Consider the following 13531-nt stretch of genomic DNA (forward strand, 5'->3'; position numbering starts at 1 on the left):
TCCCTGCTGTGAGCACCTGCTCCGTCCCACATTTTAACTACAGCGCCTGGATGCTGTGGATATGACGCTATCTCTTTAAAGATCGATATTGGAGTCTGTGTCCATTAAGGACCAATGAATAGGCCTCACCTGGGACGAATAGGCATTCTGTGGACCAGATAGTGATCACGTGGGGTAGGTAATTCATGTAAAAGGAAGTGGATGTGGCCTCGTCAGTTCATTCGTTTGGCGAGTTCTTCTTTGCCGGTAACGTTTTGTGTTTCAGAGCTGTGGATGATTTTTTTTGTTTTTCTTTAACGTTTTGAGAGCATTCGTGCGTTTTATCTGCTTGCTTAATTTTGTGGAGTTGTTTTTCCACTGCTTTTGTGCTTAATGTTTGCTTAACAATGTTCTCTTTTTATGTGGCGTGGCATGGCACATACTTTTTGGTTTAGTTCGCTCGTACCTAGTTATTTTGGTGATTAATTTCCAATGCCTGGCAAAATATACATTTGTTCTACTTTAAAAAACAAACCTTTTACTAGCCACGAGGGCCTGTCGACATATTTATATGTGTATGCAATCTGACTGAAATTAACTGCAGGGTACCAATCTGTGATTTCTCGTTTTCTCTTCTGCACTTTTTTCTCATGTTGTCAGGTCTGTGCAGACACAATAATAATTTGCTAAAGAAATGTTTTGCAGTAGGACATAAGTGCTTGATTTATAAAATAAGGAAGCTGATGGCCCTAAAGATTCTCTTAAGAGTTTAGGGTTGCCGAATACTGAGGCTGCCTTCTCTTCATTTCACCTGCTGCACCTTCCACCATCTAACGGGGAAGAGGGTGTAGCCTAACGATTAGAGCGGTGGCTCTAAAATCTAGGGAAGAGGGGAGCCTAAGGGGAACCGGGTTCGAATCTCCGCAATGACGCTCACCATCCTGTGATTCTGGGCGGATCACTTAATCTCTCCTCGTGCCTAACAAACATGTTTGTCTTTGTGTAAGCAACTAGTTCTCATGTATATAATACTCCTGAAGGGGGTGGTGAATCCGTTTTGACTGAAATACCCCATCTAATTAGTACTAATGATGGCTTTGTCATAGCATGGCAGTTGGGACCCCTGTGTAAGGTAAAAAATATAAATGCTACACCATCATCTGCCGACCACTACGCTGTAAAATACAGCCATACATTGGGCTCAGTTGCCTCTGGGTTCTGCTCTTACAGGTTAATGTATTTGTTGGTTTGTAGGGTATGACTTCTGTTTGTCAGGGATGCTAAACTCGCCACCACCCATGCTCAATCTGTCCTAAATTACTCTATTAACTGGCTCCCTATAACGCAGGGCTGTCATGGGCCCCAAGGCAAACAAGTAAATGTGCCGGCCTCCCCTATCGTCCCACACCAAAATCTGGGTACTAAAAATGCAACAATTACTAGTCCGCTGCAGATGTCATGTGCGTGCACCTCCTGCATTACCTTGCTCCCTACTTTACTGATATAGGGATATTTCTCTACCACAGGGTCCACGAGTGAGTTAATGCATTCTGGGGGATGTGGTCCTAGTATTTGGAGTCGGTTGTTTTATTTAATGACTTTGGTATCACCCCTCTGCGCAAGCCCCCTCACCACTTGCTATTTGTGACGATGTTCGGGTCTATTACTGGCCAATCTCCTTAAAACCCATATATTTGTTTTTATTTTAGGAACTGTGTATATTCTCACTGTCGGAACCTTAAGAGACTAAATCGGCCTTCTTGGATAATCCACTGGGCGCTGCAGCAGACACGCCACTGGTGTGTAGGAATCCTGCCTGGTGCCCTCAAACTTGAGACCCCCCTACTTTCTCATATTGAGCGTAAGCGGTATGAGTAACTACGCCTACTGTCGGCCAGATGCCCCTCGAGGTGCCAGACGTCGCTCCTCCACCTCAATCGAATCTGGAGGTGTCCTCGCTGCTGTGCGCGAGCACCTTGGGAAGACCTACGAGAATCTGCAAGCTGGCGCGAGGAACCCCGACTGCACGCAGGAGAAGATGAAGCGCGAGCTCAACAGGCTGAGGTCCTTCGAAAGGTGGCCATCCGCTTCCGAGGCGTTTCGCGCAGAGCTGGCCACCGCTGGCTTATTTTACGTGGGGCCTAAGGACCGGGTCCAGTGTTTCTCCTGTGGTGGCATTCTGAAATGCAGGCACTTTCGGGCAAGTGCCATGCAGGAGCACCGGAAGTGCGTCCCGTACTGCCACTTTGTCATGGGCAGGGAAGTGGGCAACATCCCCAAGCATCAGCCAGTGGGTCGAAGCCCGGACTGGATGGATGGACTTCGGAGAAGGAGCCCGGAGGCCTCCAGATTATTAAACCACGCAGCGCGCCCGGACATGGCACGCGAATGGAAGCGGGAGTACTCTTTCAGCGGCTGGCCGAAGGACAAGGTGCTGCCGAGTGAACTCGCCCGGGCTGGCTTTTATTATGTTGGTGAGTGATGATACTGCGGAGACCATGCATTAAGCATGGTGTCATGCCAAATATATTTATTTTATGCTAGAATGGAATTAATGTGCCCTTTACTTCAAGGTGGCAACACAGCTATTTATGCTACGGTTTCATTGCATGCAACGCGAGAAGGGGCTAGAGCCAGTCACCCCCCCCCCCCGTCACCATCCTATATCTAGGCTTCCTGCTCTAAAAAAAAAAAAAAACGGTGAAACTAGATTTATAAATTTACCAGTACTTTAGTGCAAACTCAGTCCTGCTTGGTTAAGGTTAGATTCAACTTGTCAAGACGCTAACTTGGGATAATTGTCCTAACGCATCCAGAGATGGCGCACAGAACTTGGTGACCAAGTCCATTTCAGTCAAAAATACTCTATGCTCAAAACCCTTCATACTAACAAAAGACCATATTCTACATAGCAATATAGTTAGACCAATGCAAAAATGAGAAGTGATATAACCTTACCCTACTTTTTTATTTCTCACTGTTATTTGCATGCAGCAGTACCAATGTCCTCTGGACCTCTAAAGAGTCAAGGCACACTTATTTTTTTCTTCTACACTATCACGCCCCTCTGTCGACTGGAGAATTTGGATGGGCCATTCTTCTCTTCCTCGCCACTACTCTTCCCCCCCCCCACCCCCCCCCCCCAATCTTAGTTTTTTCCCCAGCACTCTGTCTTCACAATGCTACCTCATCTATCTTATACCTTGTTGTCTGCTGGTTCTTCATGGTCGCACCTCTCAATATCCAGACTGCTTAATTGATTTCCTTTCCTCCTGTCCAAACGTAAAGAGGAAAATCTCGAACTAGGCATCCTTCCCTGCCAATCATAAAAAGGATACTTGCCTGCTGCCGCGTTAGGAGCTTTATGGTGAGCCCACAAGAATGGACTTCACTTTCCTCCTTTTTATAGGTTACCTACTACCTGTGATCATGAGATTCATCCTGTTCACCAAACCAGTGTTCTGTGTATTGGACCCAAGCTCATTTATTTAATTTTTTTACTAATTTTTTTCAGAAAACCAATTTCACTCCATTAGTGCTAATGGCGTTAGGCATACCTTTTTCTAGTTTCTTCCATAATAAAAGCAATTTGTTATCATAGCGACGGTCCCAAGATTCTTAACTACTACCCACACCCATTTGAAACCGAAACCACTCAACACAACCACAGTTCCTTAGCTGTGTTCCAGTGGGTTACCGGCACCAGTTAATCTAACACCACATACTCACCTGTGCCCATAAATTCATTTACAACACGCTGGCAGTAACCTCTAGGGTCATGTTTTATTATCCTCAAGATTAGGTATTTCTAGTCCCTATCTAATCTTTCATTACCAAAAGTTCTTTCCTCTGGCCAATGAACCATTAGTTGGAACTAGTTGATGGTGAAATTACATAGTATTTCAATATATTTGCACACTGGAAATGATGAGTCAGGTTGTATTAACTTTTTTTTTATCTTTGAGTAAAATTCCTGTGAACCACTTGCACAGTGCAGAATAAACTCCATCTCTCATAGGAAGGAAGACTGAAATAATCAATCCAGATATGTTCATTTATACTTTGAAATGACACTGCATGAAAGGGAGAGGATAGAGAAAAGCACAAGCGCAAAATACAGATTTAGTATAGTTACCTAGTATGATGTTAGAAATGGGATCTCTGGCTGGCTAGGGCTTGCGCCAAAGCCAGGCAGAGACACCACTCCAGTCAGGGCAAGGGAGTTACACGCCAAAGATAACCCCCACTTACCCCCTTGGTAGCATGGCATGAGCAGTTGGGCTTATCCCAGATGCAATGTATAAAGCATTAGCGCCACACCCACTAGGCACACCACAAAAGTAACTCCATATAAGGTCATATCAAAAATAGCCTTTGTATTGTTTGTATTGTCAAACACATTAGATCATAATCACACAATGTACACTGTGCCAACTGGCACTAGGCAGTATTTACAGAGGACTATTTACACACGACAGGGCCACTGTCGCAACCATCACAAATCCCCAATTGTACCTGTAGAGCACAACTAGTACCTGTTGAGCACAACCAGGAACTACTGGCGCAATACTGAACTGAGCTAGCTCCTGTATCCTAAAATATAGGATGCCTAAGTCATATCAGGCATGAATCACATTAGCATAGAACACATGAATCACCTTAGGCATTAATTAGCATGAACAGTGTACATTAATCTGGGGTGCCCACACAAACTGGCCCTTGGCCAACTGGCAACTGTGGCAGCTGCCCACCAATTGCTGGGCAGCTGTGAAAATGAGCCCTGGCACTGAGGTGCCCCCAGAGCCCCTCTCTAGGACTCTAAATGAAACTGTCCACAAAGGTTGCAGCTGCCTGCGCTCTCGACGGACGGCTGGAAACCACCAAACAAGCACTGGCACTACACATGCTAAAAGAGCCCCATGGGGACTCAGAAATTACCTAAGACGTTGTTGCTGTCCACCTCAGCGGTACAGCTGGGAGAAATAAACATGATTAGATAATAATGGGGTAACCCTGTGTCCCTCACAACCTGTTTAAGTATCAATTAAACAACAAGTAGTTCTGTCGGATAGAAAGTACCTTCATTAATGTTGCTCGTAGTGCATATGTAATAACGGAAGCAACCTCTAGAACATGCCTGTGGGGTAAGAACACATATCTCTTTAAGGAAATTAGGACAGAAATTTTAGGCTTGTACCTTTTTCTTTTTATCAGAATTGATTCTATCATAGATAATCACAGTAGACGGATGCTGTCAACAAGAAATATTTACATGGATATGGGGTGATTATGTGACAATAGTGCTCAACAAGTGTACAGTATATACAGGGTGGTCATGGTTTCTATGGACCAGTGGGTGATGAGCCAGATAATGTGTTCACACCAGCGACTCCTATCTTCCGTTCTATGGAGTCTTGGTAGGTCTGGACCTGGAATATGTCAACGTTTCAACCCTAGTGGTGCCCCGGTTTGATAAGATATAAAATTTATAGTGCACACTAATGCCCCAAGGCATCTTGGCGCTGAGTCAAATGCATGAAGACTGGTACTGCCCGAGATGGAATTCAAGCTATGCTGAGAAGAGCCAGGTTTTTACAGCCTTTCGGAATAATAGCAGTGAAGGGCTATTTTTTTATTGAGTGGTAACTGGTACCAGGTCTCTGCTGTATGCAGCAGAAAACTTCTCATAACCCCCCCACCCCCCTTCACCATCTCAATTGCTTAAATCTGGGAGTATTAATCAGCTTTGCATCGCTTGATCTGAGTTTCCTTGGCGGTTCATACTGCTTCAAGTTAGTTTTTTAGAAATTGGGAACCCATCCCCCTGAAAAGCCTTGTATGCCAGGCAGGCTGACTTGAACGGTATCTTTTTCTCAATCGTGAGCCAGTGGAGGTTTCTTAGTCTGTGGGCCACTGGCTCAGACCTGGTGATGTCCAGGACTAACCTAGCTACAGCACTTTGAAGGCGCTGAAGTTTTAACAGCAGTTGATTTTGTAGCCCAGCATACAGAGCGTTCCGTAGCCCAACCTGGACAAAGCCAGCATGGTTATCAAAGTTTTACAGGTTTCTACAGGAATAAACGGCAAGAGCCTTTTTGTTATCAACTTCAGAATATACCACACTGAGGAGGAGATTTTAATATGGGCTTAATGTTCGTTTGGTAACAAATACAAAGCCCAAATTCCTAACTTTGTCCACCAGTGACTGGCATTTGCCCAAACTGTCAGGCCACCATTTGTGCGCCCAAATGTTGGGCAACGCCCCCAGTGGCATGACCTCTGTTTTATCACCGTTTGATTTTAGACCGTTTGGTGGCATCCAACGGTTGACTTGTTCCATGCAATTACTAAACCTGTCTGCTGTTTCGTCTCAATTGTTGGAGATTGACAACACTATTTGGGTGGTACAAAAGGGGGTGTTTATGGACGGAGCATCTGAATCAATCAAACTCAGTCAAAAGACTGGGTGTTTGATTCAGATGCTCCGTCCATTACCACCCCCTTTTGTACCGCTTTTGGCCGCCATGAGTGTGGCAGGGTATGCTCAGACGTGAGTCCCTTGCTCACTTTGCCACTGGATTCAAGCAAGCCAGCCTGAAGACGGCTGGAATGCCAGAAACCGGTCCTCGGAAGCTTGTTTCTGGTCCAGAGAAGGCATGGCTTGACAGTTCGGGCTGGACTGTTTCCATGAGGCACAGGGTCGGACTGATTTGCATATAGCCATGTCTGAACTTGGGTGGCAGAGTGGGCTAAAGAACGGTGATGGATTAAACCCAGACCTTTTGACTGGGTGTGAGTGTTTGATTGGTTCAGATGCTCCGTCCATTACCACCCCCTTTTGTAACACTATTTGGGTGTAATCGGCGTAGGAAACTGGGGAGTAACCCAGTTTCTGATAGCTGCTAATGGGCAACATATATATTAGAGGGTGGGGCTCAGGGAAGATCCCTGTGGCACCCCATCAAGGAGACTGAAAAGATTGAGAGTATTCTCCCCTCGTTTAACTGCAAAGGTTTTCTTCCCCCCCAGGAACGATGATAGCAATGCGAGTGCTGAGTCATGCATTCCCAGTTCTGCTAGACTGGTCAGGAGTATATCCTGATAACCGTGTTGAAGGCTGCCAATAGATCTAAAAGAACCGAGGCAGTCTTCCCACCTGCATCCAGTACTCCTGAGCTCCTCTGCTGCTAAGATCAGTGCTGTCTCTGTCCTGTGTTCCTCCCTGAACCCATACTGTGATTGATCTAAGGCATGGGTAGAACTGAGAACCAGCCAGCTTTTAATTCAAAAGCTTTTCCAGCACTATTGCCGTAAAGGGTATTCTTGAAATTGGCCTGTAATTTTCCGGGTCTAGCGGATCCAGATTGGGCTCTTTTAGCAGAGGCAGGACAGATGCAGTTTCCAAGCATCTGGGAAACCACTCCCCTGTATTATCTTTGCAAAAAGCAACTGAAGTTGTTTGCGGAGTAGCTCTGGGAACAGATGTAGCCCCTTAGGTGGACTAGGGTCCGTAGGGCCTCTTGACTTGGTTGTCATTATTATTTGACGTATCTGTTCTACTGACTGGGTAACAAACCGAAACCCTAGAGTCCCAGTTTGTTTCCCTGCAAGGGTTAGGTAGGGTGTACCTTTGCTTGTGACGAATTAGAGCTGTTGGTGGTAATAACGGATTCATAGACTAATTTCACTTTGTCAACGGAAAAATGGCCCAGCGTCTTACATAGGACAGTGCTACCTTCTGTTTGTTTGAGGCGAGATTTGTCTACATTTTAGCTGTGGCAAACGGTTCTTTACTATAATTTTTAGCCTCACTTATCTTCTTTGTAAAATGGGCACATTTTTCTTCAACTATTAATTTTTTTCTATAAGTTGCCAAAGTCCTACAGTAGGTTTCTTTAGCCTCTACCTCATAGTTGGCCCTCCTACAAGTCTACTTTTGTAACATTTGCCTCCAAGAACCAAGGTTCTGAAATATTTTTCCTCCTGAGTTTCTTTTTTATGGGGGCAGCAATGAAGACTGCTGACTTAATCCAGGTGTTTACTTGATCGGTGGCTGTATTATTAGAGCCTAATTCCAGTATGGTCATAGAGTTGTTCCTGTAAATTGAGTGTCCATTTTAGCCCAGTCCTGGTAGATAGAATGCCTTGCCTGGGTTGCCTTTGCTGTTCTTCTATCGTCAAGGATAATTTTTTCACTTTGTGGTCCGACCATGGGACCGAATTATTTCAATATTTAGTATTGGAGGAGAAAATCCCATCCAGTGTATGACAGCTATGTGTATCCTGCTGGACCATTTGTGTCGGGGAAACAGCTGGCCATTGTCTCCGAGATTAATAGCGTGCTTTTATCTGTCTTTTTCTAGGTGTAGGTTAAAGTTCCCCAGTATAGTATAATCTACCCCTTTTTATACTGGACTCTAGGAAAGGACCAAGTAGTTGTGGCAGGGTTTTTTTTGCCTTTGGCGGTCTATAAAGCAGAAGGCCTTCAAATGTATAGTTTTTAGTATTGGCAATCTGGAATGATAAGGTCTCGCAGTTGGGCTGCTACATGTAGCCGAGCCCCTAGCCTGTGTCTTCTTTGCAGATAATGGCTAGCCATCCCCTTCGTTTTCCTTTCCTATCTGCACAAATTATCGTATAACCCCCAGGGAGAGCCAGTGCCAGATCTACACCTTGAGGCTTCATCTGCCAAAGTCTCAAACTCACGACCTAGACCTGCTGTATATTACAATTAGGCTAGCTACTTCATATTTTTTTCACTAAGGACCGTGCATTGATTAGGGCTGCTTCGACCACTTTATTTGCTTCCCTACTGGTATGCGGGCAATGCAGAGTTAACGTTTCACTCAGCGTATAGTTAAAGAGAAGTTCACAACTTGAGCAGTGTTTAACATCAGACAGCGGGTTTAGTATAGGGCAGTGTGGATTAGTCCTAAGTTTAAAGTATTTCATTGCTACTGTAAACTAGCCTAACTGGATTTCTTTTACTTTGGGTAGGGGTCCTTGCCCTAGGCCCGGGCCAGGCGCAGATGGACTTTCATTTGGCCACCTTCGGCATGCAGACGGCGCGCCCGCTTCGCGCGTCCCCTGCGTGCCCGCTCTTATGGTTTATGAAGGATGTGAGGCGTGGGCAACTAGCCAGCTCACCACTCGAAACACCTCACTCCCAGAATTGAGTGGTGACCACACAAACGGCATTTGCTGTGACTGACTGGGGTGCACTAGCGTGAGCAGCAAGCAGCCTCTGGTACGTGTAGCAAACATTTTAAATGCAGGCTAAAATCCAATGAAGTGCAAATTCAATCGGCAGCAAAGTTTAAAAAAAAAAAAAGTTAAAAGCATGTCTGTCAGAGCTATGGCAGTCATAGACTGGTCACAAAGGGTCTTCATCAGAACAATGTGTGGGGGGGGGGGGTTGAGTTGACAGCCCTATGGAGCTCGGACATGTCTCAGCCGAGGGCGGGGGGGGGACTCTAGGAGATTTCAGAGTCTGGTCCAAGTGGGTATTGATCTGTGAAAAGAGAATTCCGTCAAGAGGGTCAGCTTGAAGGGCTGTAGTACAGTCTGTTCTCTATAATACAGGGGCAGTGGGTAAATCCCACACAGTGCAGCTACGTGCTGCAGGCCACTAGCGCTTCTTTAAAGAAAGATAAACGGCACTCTAATAAAAAGATATAGCGCTATCTATGCGCTTGGTCCAAAGTAAGCCCTTTAGGGTGAAGGAGGGCAAAGGGCTGGTCCCAGGTAGGCCAACCCAAAGGGCCCTCCAGCAGGGAGGCAGTCCCCAGGGGCCGGTCCTCCTGGAGCCCAGCAGCAGGCCCCCCTCAAGTCAGGAACAGACCAACATTTTCATGGGGTCACAGCCCCTTCTTTTATAGGACATTTTCCTTTGCGACACCACACAGGGCTTGGGAAACCAGCTGTAACTGGTTTTGGAGCACCCTGTTTACCAGGCTCCTCTTTCCTATTAAGTGGGGCTCAGTGATCAGACGCACCAAGGGGCATATCCAGCATTGTGGAGGAAAGGCACAGCCCTATTCAGGTCCCAGGTGCAACTCCTCCCTCCCATCTGCATGCAGATCTCTCTATTCATCACTGGGCTGACTCACCCCGTCTCCTGGAGCCACCCACACCATCCAGCCCCTGTCAGTCACAAGCCAGACATGCAATTCAGATCAGGCAGGCAGACACATAGCACACAAATGCCAACTTCTGAAAGTGGCATTTCTCCACCAGTCTCCATAAATCTGCGCACACCATTGCACAGCATTTATTCTCACTAGTTCATACATTCTAAACTCTCCTCCTGCACTCCTCGCATACCAGGAATTACCATGGACACACATATTCCCCCATGCATTCCTATGGGAGGGCAGGCCAATCTCACCACACGCACTCAGAGTGCGTACGCACTTTACACTGGGCCACAGTGCTAAAGTGTGCAGAGGTAAAAAATTACCAATATCAGGTCACAGAAAAGCAAAATGCCAAAAGGGCCAAGTCCAACCGGTTTGGAATCCAACTCCCAGGCCTAAGAATTGGAAAGGGTCCCCCAGGCAAGGTCTGGCAAACCAGGGATTCAGGACGGAGTACAATGCAATGATTACCTCTCGATCACTGACACTTGCGTAGCGCCCCTCTGACACACTATTCCTCCTAGAGATTCTTCCGCGTTCTTCTAAATTTGCTTAAGATAATTGGTTCAGCAATTTTTCTGCATCTGTCTGGGACTTCTGTCCACTCGGACAGCATCCTGGTCTCTAGCTAGCTAGCTTAACTAATGCTACCTTAATTTTACATTTCTGTATGCTAGTACCGCCCATTAATGTTTCAAATTTATGACCCTCCTAACTCTGATTGGACAGGCAAGGGGAGGTGATCACATCATGCTTATTTTCTCAATATTTCTTTCAGTTCTTTGTTTAACATCTCACCCGTTAAGTTTTATACATCCACCTGTATTCACAATGTAATTGTCACAATTTAGGGAGGGAATAAAAGTTGTCGGGCATTTCCGTAGTCTGTTCCGGTTACCGTGAAAGTAACAAATTTCAGCCTTGACCGATCAAGTTAACATGGCGTCTTCCATCTACGTAGCACCACGCATGCCGTGGAACGTGAGGGAATAGACTGTGGCTTAAAAAGCCAGGCCCATAATAAGCACTATTGAAAGAGTTAGGCAAATGATACAATCAAAAATAAATGGTTTCGCTGTATACCACTTATCTCTACTATAATCCCATTCACTTTAATATTACTCTTCCTGCATTAGTATAATAGTTTGTTTTTCAGCAAGCATGTGAGTTTCGAGTGGCCATCTTGTTGGCTACTGTGCAAGTGCAGAAAGTTCCTTCCAAGCGATAGCTACGTCGTACTACATAGATGCAGCAGACTCGTGCGCACTAAAGCATTTCAGTTTGCGGCCATTTTAGCATCACTTCTGAGATACTGGTTAGTCAAACACGTAGACAAGCTTCAATCTTGTACTCAAATGTCATGTAAATGCATGTTATTTCAACAAAATTTTTAATACAGGGTTAGCGGTTACAGGAGAAGATTGAATCGGGGCAAGTCTCCTTTTTCACGAGACCTTGCTCCAGCAGCTGGAAACAAATAAATGCTCCTTGACCACCCAATTCCGAAGGACTGCCATGTACTGGCTGGTGACAATGGTGCCACACGCCTTCTTTTAGATTTGTCAGCAGTGGCTCATTCACCATCTAAAATCTGTTCTTTAACTGGGTTTCACCATGCACCTTTAGAACATGTATGATCTGTTTTGGTGACATTCCTTGCCAAATGTTGTGTATTTGGCAGGCTTTCTGGGACTTCTTTTTCCCAATTCATCAGAAGTAATCTTACCACCTCAAATAGTCTTCACAATACCTTGCTCTCACTCCCAAATTCTCCCCATCTCAGAATGTATTGTGTGGACCAGGTTCTGCCACTTTACCCTTCAATTAAATCTGTTGCTAGTGCTGTACTCCACTTATTTTGCATATTAAACCGTCCTCCCCCCCACAGTCTCTTTACTCTAATTCTCATTCCCTTCGTTTACCAGAGCTATCATGGACCAACAATCTACAACTTTATCATTCAGTCCTCCTGCTTACTGCACCATAATCCAATTCCTTGACCCTTCTGTCCATCAGGAAATCCTGGGCAGAAACCTTGGATTACACTTGCATTAAGGGTTTGTGGTACAATTTAACAAAAGGTAAAACCACAAAAAATAACTGAATGTTGAACTCCCCCCAACTGCATGTAAGTGATTATAGAGTTCACCTTGTAACAACCACTCCGCTACTGAGCAGTCTAAAAATACTACACATAGCCTTTTTAGACTCCTCATTTATCAGCGTTTATTTTAATCCTAACTAACATACTAAAGGCTGTGGCAGTAACAATATTCATGAATCTCAAAGCCTTTCTGAAGCTTTTGTCCAGTCAAACACAATCCCTTTCTTTTTCAAGCTGTATAACTGGTTAACACTTGCAGAATTCCCAAAAACCTTGGTCATACTTGGCAAGGCCCCAGAATGAGTAAAGTTTAGTGTTGGGCACTTGCACCCAGACACTGCTTCTACCAACTTGAACCTTGTTTTATACCTTCTCTTATGGTGTGGCCTAAATCCATAGACCCCATGCTGAATTGGCGTTGCTTTGCATTAGTTGTCGAGCCTAAATTGCTGGTCCCCTTTAAAGCCTCACTATTACTGGATCATGTCCCTAAACAGTCGCGTTAGACTTTTATTTTTTTTATTTTTATTTGGAACGTAATTAATTTTCTGCAAGACTTAATCTCTCTAAAACAGGGTCACCGAGGCTAAAATGAACAGCACTTAAAGAAATCCTAACCCCAAAGAGGTGTATGAACAAACCAAAGCGTGTGTTTTCCTCAAGCTTTCCCTAATTGCAGGCAGATGTCGACTTTATGCTAAAGGCGCTTGATCAGCATAGCCAATGTTACTGAAATCCAGACTTATCTGTATAACTCATATATTCGCCTGAGGTTGTGTAGATCTTGGCTGTGTTATGGGCACAGACCTGCCCAATATCCCCCTTTTCTAACGATTCCAACTCCTTCCCAACTGATCATTCATAAGTCTGAACATTGTTGTCCCTTGTACAACCAGTAATAATTTAAAGAACTACTTTGACTAGAGTTGTCACACGTGAAGCATGTTACTTTATCGGTCATCGCACAGTTTCTGATACAATTTTTTTTTTTGTGTATGAATATAATACATGTTATATTTTTTAAAACTTTGCTTCATGACCACACAGCTCATGTGTTTTTACACACTATCAGTCATTGATACCTGCATCCCTGCAGATTATGGTTATTTGATTAAAATGTTTTATATATTTTATTTAGGGCTACTACTGCAGCAAAGTAATTTATTCCTAATAAAGAAAATATCACACACGAGTTTGGTGAATTGACAAATTAGTCAATAGGGCCGCAGTCTGCCTTGTTCCCTGGTAAAGAATGTCACAAATACTGCACTTATTCTCAGTCCAAAACCTGCTTGAAGCGTTCTAATTCTTA

At 44.7% G+C, this 13531-nt stretch overlaps 1 protein-coding gene across 1 annotated transcript in view; it reads left to right on the forward strand.

The window, feature by feature from the left end:
• Positions 1-217: 217 nt before the first annotated feature.
• Positions 218-13531, forward strand: part of LOC147706023 (baculoviral IAP repeat-containing protein 7-like) — a 28470-nt gene continuing 15156 nt past the window's right edge. The window contains exons 1-2 of the mRNA XM_086929016.1: positions 218-246; positions 1689-2453. Of these exons, the coding sequence (XP_086785142.1) occupies positions 1850-2453 (604 nt within the window). The 5' untranslated portion in view covers positions 218-246; positions 1689-1849. The remainder of the gene's footprint in view (positions 247-1688; positions 2454-13531) is intronic.

Source organism: Lissotriton vulgaris, chromosome 7 (assembly GCF_964263255.1).
Source record: "Lissotriton vulgaris chromosome 7, aLisVul1.2, whole genome shotgun sequence".
NCBI lineage: Eukaryota > Metazoa > Chordata > Amphibia > Caudata > Salamandridae > Lissotriton > Lissotriton vulgaris.